This window comes from Mycteria americana, chromosome 7 (genome assembly GCF_035582795.1).
Source record: "Mycteria americana isolate JAX WOST 10 ecotype Jacksonville Zoo and Gardens chromosome 7, USCA_MyAme_1.0, whole genome shotgun sequence".
Classification (NCBI taxonomy): Eukaryota; Metazoa; Chordata; class Aves; order Ciconiiformes; family Ciconiidae; genus Mycteria; species Mycteria americana.
Window position 1 is genome coordinate 50,612,339 of NC_134371.1, and position 6,889 is coordinate 50,619,227.

Genomic DNA, 6,889 nt, shown 5'->3' on the forward strand with positions numbered 1-6,889 from the left:
CTGACATCCCAAGACGGGCATTCTAGTCCATTACACAGGACAGTTGCAGCCTGGACACTGTGCAAGCTTTCTCTCTCAGCTTTACAAATATGCCTCTATCCCTAATGAAAGCAGCTACCATCCAGGTGTGAGTGGGTCATTCATTCCTGTTCAAGATTGCCAACAAGAGTACTAATTGGTACAATTATGAAAACATTGTCTTACAGGGAGGTCTGCTCAAAAGATCTGTAGAGGACTATCAATAGCTACTGGAGAGCAGCCAAATAGCAAAAGCTGTGGCTGAGGGGCAGGTTATGTCATATCAGTGACTGACAAGGCATGCTCTTTTGAGCAAGCCATTTCCTCCCTTTTTAGTACTTAGAGATTAACTTTCAAGGGTCAGAGATTCTCCCAACAGCAGGAATGCTCCAGCCAATGTCACATTGTGAAGTTTCAATCCCACTGCTTCCACCAGTCACATTTTTGGCAATTGATTAGCCATTGTTTCACACCGTTGTTCTAACTGCACCCAGGGCAACTCCTTGTTTCTGCAATCTATCTCTTGGGGTTTTCCAGGTTTGCTGAGACTGCCATGTCACCTATTACTGGTGAAGATGAGGATGTTGCAGAAGAAAGAAAAAGAATTATGAATGGAGGCAACAAAACAGATATCTTAGAATTACAAGAACTGACCAAGGTAATATTTTGAGAAGAATGAAACAAATGAGTCTAGTGTAAATTTATTCTTTCAGAATGTATTTCAGCTGTGGATTCAGATGGATTGTTTGCAAAATCAACCTTGGGCCTTAGAAAATAACAAACATTTTAGAAGTCAAGGCTTGACATGTTATATGGCTATTTCCTTTGATTAGAAATCAAACCACAGGGAAGTCCAGCAAGGACAGTGCAACCCTCCCCACTTAAGGTGTTTTCTTTTAACCTCACACCTGGTAACGTCTGACATGACTGTTATCTAATGAATGTCCATTTCTACTACTAGTCTTTTCTTCTACAATGCTGTTTTTTCCATAGGTGACTTTCAATCCCAAGTTAACCATTTGGTTGCTTTCACAATGAGGGCTATAGTTATTGCTAATTTATCTTCTTTCCAGACAGTGAAGGCATCTGAGTTATGCTATCAGAATGCATGCAAGCTTGAGCTACAGAAATACAAAGATTACACACATTGCTGGGATCTCATGAACAGAGAACTGGAGTATCATTCTTCAGACTATCTTGCTGTATTGTTTCACTTTGGTTTGATATATCAGAGATACTTTGTCCCAGCAAAGCATCAGGTCTGTCTCCTAGTGCTAAAGATATGAAGTAAAAGGCTGCATGCAGAAAAATTGGTATTTTTAGGGGTCATTACAAATTTATTTAATGTAACTAAATGTCTGACTTTGTAGAATGCTTACTCTTTCTTTTTAATTTTTATCTACTCCTGTCTTGGTTCTAAAGTTGTCTCATCCTAATAACATTAAAGTAAAAAATTCAGAAGACTTTCTTTGCTGTAGATGTCTTGAAATAAAATTTTTCTTTTTTTTTCTGTCAATTTAGATTTATGCAGGTAGGCACAAGCCTGCAGTGGACAGACTCTGTGTTGGCATCCGTCCCGGAGAGGTAGGTTGTTCAATAACACTAGATTACATTCCATGAATCAGTTCAGATTTCATGCCCCTGCTGATTTGCAAGTTGGAAATACTAAAGAATGTGATAAATTTTGTAATTTAGTGCTTTGGTCTTTTGGGAGTGAATGGCGCTGGCAAAACAACAACGTTCAAAATGCTTACTGGAGATACTGATGTGACATCTGGAGATGCTGTAGTGGCTGGCAATAGGTAAGTCCCTTTAAAAAAAAAAAAATGACAGTCCACTTCCCGGGGTAGAACTGCCCAGATCATAGTCTCAATGACCCAACAGCTCTTTTCCAGTTTTATGGCACTGAGAGAGACTACAGCTAACACGCACTGGCACTTCATACTTTTAACACTCTGTTGTAAAATCTGTGGGTAAGTTATAGTAATGCTAACAGTGGGACAAGGCAATTGGATCTAATGGCCAGAGCTCACAACCATAAGATAACCAGTCCAACAGGGTACTTTGATCTGAGCTTTGGGACTTTTCTCTGGCTGTTCCTAGCATCTTTGTTTACACAGTGCTGGCATAATGTCATAAGTTAATACAGCGTGATCTGGTATTCACTTAACGTTAGTTTAGTTCCAGGTTGTGTGTCTTCGTTTGTTAGGTATAGTTGGGATTTGATTCTTTGTCCATTGATGTGATTTGAACAATAGTTATTTTGTTGCCAGAACATGGTCCTGGGCAACCTGCTCTAGATGACCCAGCATGAGCAGGGTGGGTGGACAAGACTACATCCAGAGGCCCCTTCCAACCTCAACCATTCTGTGATTCTGTACTTCTACTACTACTACTACTACCACCAAAGAAGTGTTAGCCTTGTGTCTTTCCTGTCTGTTCCCAGTGGCCACACTCTGAGATGAAATTGACTGATTTTTTTTTTTTTCTTCTAGAAATAAACACCATTTGCAAAATATATGATCTGAGTGGCTGCTCAAAGAACTTCTGGTTAAGTTAGCCTATACTCAAACACGAAAATGGGTGAGGGGAAAGGGGCTTACACTCTTAACCAGGACTGAGCTGACTTAGATGAGAATATATTCCTTGTTATTCTGTACAGACAGATATTTTAGTAGGATGTTGTATCAGGAACAATTCATTCTCCTCTTACAGGAGTTGTTGCCCCAGAAAAGGCAGATTTTATTCGAAGTGTCCATCTCTGTCTTAAAGCTAGTATTATAGGTATAAGATTCTTTTCTTTTTTTCTCCAGTATATTGACCCACATTTCTAATGTCCATCAAAACATGGGATACTGCCCTCAGTTTGATGCCATTGATGACCTGCTCACAGGACGAGAACATCTCTACTTATATGCACGCCTGCGGGGGGTTCCAGCAGAGGAAATCAAGAGGGTAAAGCATTCTTGCTCTTGACTTATGCATAGTTACAGTGAATATTTGTGATGATTAACTGGGTTCATAACACGCCCAGGGCCAGAATTTTCAAAGTGGGCTTTCCATTCTGTGTGTTGAAGTCCTGGGAGTGGTTCCTGTCATTTGGACAGTTAAGCACAAGACTGCACTATCAAATGGCATTAGTGGTACTTGCAAAACTCTGGCACCAACTGTGGAAGGCTAAAGATGCAATTGCTATGACTCTGAACTGCACTGGTTGCTGTTTTGTTCTTGTCTTTAAGGTTGTTTATGTATAAGAAAAAAAACATGAAGAAGATTCCAGAAGAAAATAATTTAAATTCTTGCACAGATGGGAAGTCTACAGCTGAGGCTGGTTTATGGCTTTCCCTCAAGTACTTAGAATTCCCCTCATCATCATAAATTTTTTGGACTCCCCTGCTCCAGTTCTAAAATGAATGTGCTAAAACCCAGGAGATTGCCATGTCTCTGCCAGAAGAGGGATGTATCAGCAACTCTGTCTGTTATGCATTAGCTGCTGTGTGAAAAAGGCGGTCTTTCTCATAGGTTGCTGAATGGGGCATCCAGAAGCTGGGACTTCCTATGTATGCAGACCACCTGGCTGGTACCTACAGTGGTGGCAACAAGCGCAAGCTCTCCACTGCCATTGCACTGATAGGCTGCCCACCACTTGTCTTGCTAGTAAGTATCACAGTAACATACCTCTGTGATAGTTCAATATAACATCTCATAAAACTACACGCTAAAGAGGTACAAGGATGTTTATGACAAGCTTGCAAGCTCCTTTCTGCCCTCAACTTACATCTACTTCAATGTAATTTTGAGTTCTTTAATTTCAATTTCAGGGATAGACTGGGATGCATAACTATGTTTTCAATGGACCTCAAGTGATTATGAAAGAAAGATCTTCAGCAAAGAATGGTTTGAGATAAAATCTATAATCCAGACAAATCTGAATTTAAATCCATGTTTGATTTCAGTCTGCCTTTTCTTGTCAGAGTATAACCACTCATGTAAAAGATGATCTTATGACATATACCTTGCTGCTTTATCCAGCAGAACAGAGGAAGATAGCTACCCTTTTGCAGCCTTTAATATCTTTGGAATAAATTATACAAATTCAGACTAAACTATACAAATGCTGAAATGTAGTTCTCATCAAATAACATAAGTTATCAGATAATTGTGTATCTCAAGGGAAATTCTAAATGCAATTACTAAAAAGATTCTTTATTTAGATTATACTGTCCCACCTTAATTTGTAGGCTAAAAAGAAACATTTTAATAACATTTTAATAGCGTGGTTCCTTGTGCCATTTAATGTGCCTTTATATGTATTCTGCCTGTACGTAGTGAACAGTCAGATAAAATGTTTTCTTATAACTTCTTAAGACAAAACATTGAATGACAATTTTTTTCTCCAAGATGTTTTAAAATTTTTTGTTACTGACTGGGTTAACTGATTTATGCAGGACCAGATCCTTAGCTGGTGTAAATCAGGGTGACTTCACTAGCTTCTTGGGTTGAAAAATGTGTCCTATATGTTTATGTAAGTAAGAAGGTTACTTGGGGAGAACTCACTCTTCTCTTACAAGAGTTGTCGCCCCAGAAAAGGAAGATTTTATTCAAAGTGTCCATCTCTGTCTTAAAGCTAGTGTTATAGATATAAGATTCTTTTCTTTGTTTCTCCAGTATATTGACCTACATCTCTAATGTCCATCAAAACATGGGAGCCAAACTTGACACAATTTGATGTAACTGCTACTGCATAAGCCTCTTTCCATTTATTTCTATTTTGGGTCCTAAATGTTTTTATAATGGTGTATCACAAATGCTTATATCTTTTTATGTAAGACCCTAGACTGGGGACTGCCTTTGTTGTAATGGTCACTGCATTCCCTTCCCTATAGCTGTGCCCTACACAGAAAACTTTATATTCTTACCTGCAGTTTCTTGTACTTGTTGCCTTACTGCTTTGTGCCAAGAAGTACATTAGTACCCATTCACTCATATGCTTCTCAAGGTGCACGTGCTTTCTCAAGGCACAGATTTCAGTAGGGAAGCAGCTATATGCTAAGGCCCAAACACACAATGACTTTATTCTAAATAGATTTTCTTTTTCATATCTGCTTCTCTGACTCTAATTGTCTTAATGTTTCCCTTACAGGATGAACCGACTACTGGAATGGACCCTCAGTCCCGGCGCCTCCTGTGGGACACTATTGTCAGTGTGCTCAGAGATGGGCGAGCTGTGGTTCTAACCTCACACAGGTAAAAAGAGTTAGAATTCAGAATCCCAGAGTAGCTGAAGTTCATCTGCTGGCTCTTATCTCAAATATCTGTTCTCTGTTTTGAAAGTATGGAAGAATGTGAAGCCCTCTGTACTCGTTTAGCCATCATGGTAAAAGGTACCTTCAAATGCCTGGGCACAATTCAGCAGCTAAAATACAAGTAAGCAGAATATTTTTATGGTGTTTTTTAATGTGAAAACTTAGTGTATGTGACATGTACCATTCTTAATACAGCAATCCAATCTGAAGAGCTGTTGTTTAAACAGACCCATTTCTGAGTACAGCTCTGTGGTATCCTAGACAATTTGAGCAGACCTCACTTCAACTCTGTTATGCTACACACCACTTCTGCAGGGCAAATACAGAGCTTCCTACAAAGCTAGATCTTATGCATTATTTTTCAGATACTGTTAATGTTTTCATAGCTGCTGAAAATGAATCTCCTTCCTGAATAATGAAACCATGTCTTCATCCAATTCCCAAATCTACATGTGCTTCCCAGGTTTGGAGATGGCTACATTGTCACTCTGAAAATCAAAGCTCCAAAGTCTGGGCTGCCTCCAGATCCTACTCCTGCTGAGCAGTTCATACGCATGAACTTCCCAGGGAGTTTACAGAGAGAGAAACACTACAACATGCTGCAGTATCAGATTTGCTCCTCCTCTCTGGCTAAGATTTTTCGGTTAATAATCTCCAATAAGGAAAACTTGCATATTGAAGAATATTCTGTGTCTCAAACAACTTTAGATCAGGTGAGTAAAAAATAAAGCATTCATGAGAGAGCCTGTCTGGTGAGAATTAGGCAATGCAATGGGGGTGTATCCAAACAACTGAAGGACCAAACTGTTCAGAGTAGAGAATTATCTCGCACCTCTTTCTCAGGCAAAATTCCCAGACCTCTCATCAAGGAGGGTGGATCAGATATGAAATCTGTAACTAATTCCCTGTGTAAATAGGTGCCATTTGAAAGCTGGTAAAACAGTGTTTCCCAGATGCCAGAATTCACACAACCCATTCCTTCAGGAGCAGCAGTCTGAGCAAGGTGAGCTATTCAGAATGAGGCTTGCTAAGCTGGGAATAATGTTTTATTTTAAATAAGAGATTTGGACTGTGTTGTGTCAGCAACACTGTGATATCTAGTTAAATGTTTATATGTGTCTGTCATGCGCTTTTATACAGGAGCAATTAAGACACACAAAACCTGGAGAGTCCACTGGGACTGTTGGCAACACTCACTTGCTAGAGGGTATTAGCCCCATCTGCCTGCTTTCCTAAGTAGCTGAGGGTCCATATATGCAAAGCTGTCTTTGGTGGGAATGCTAGAGACACATTCCTGGCTGCCTTTACAGCTTCCTACTAAAATATTCTGTCTCCTCTTTCCCATCACAACCAAACTCACTTACATTGTGCAAGCCATGCAAACCTTGCTGAACCCATCTCCTGCTTAAGAAAAAATAGGATTTTAGTTGCAAGTAAGTGCATCCAAAGGAAGGAAGTTGCAAGGAAGTTTATCAAAATAAAGAAGGAATTAATGATCCCTGCTGATATGCAGTGTCTCAGTTCAATTCATGTCTATGGATTCCCCTTTCTGTCTCTTCCCTGCA

At 39.6% G+C, this 6,889-nt stretch overlaps 1 protein-coding gene across 1 annotated transcript in view; it reads left to right on the top strand.

Moving 5' to 3' along the window:
* The window catches only part of ABCA4 (ATP binding cassette subfamily A member 4), a 76,479-nt gene that overhangs the window by 68,213 nt on the left and 1,377 nt on the right, over positions 1-6,889 (top strand). Inside the window, exons 41-48 of the mRNA XM_075509156.1 lie at positions 556-676; positions 1,540-1,602; positions 1,714-1,820; positions 2,832-2,973; positions 3,541-3,675; positions 5,162-5,265; positions 5,353-5,445; positions 5,788-6,037. Coding sequence (XP_075365271.1) covers positions 556-676; positions 1,540-1,602; positions 1,714-1,820; positions 2,832-2,973; positions 3,541-3,675; positions 5,162-5,265; positions 5,353-5,445; positions 5,788-6,037 — 1,015 coding nt within the window. The remainder of the gene's footprint in view (positions 1-555; positions 677-1,539; positions 1,603-1,713; positions 1,821-2,831; positions 2,974-3,540; positions 3,676-5,161; positions 5,266-5,352; positions 5,446-5,787; positions 6,038-6,889) is intronic.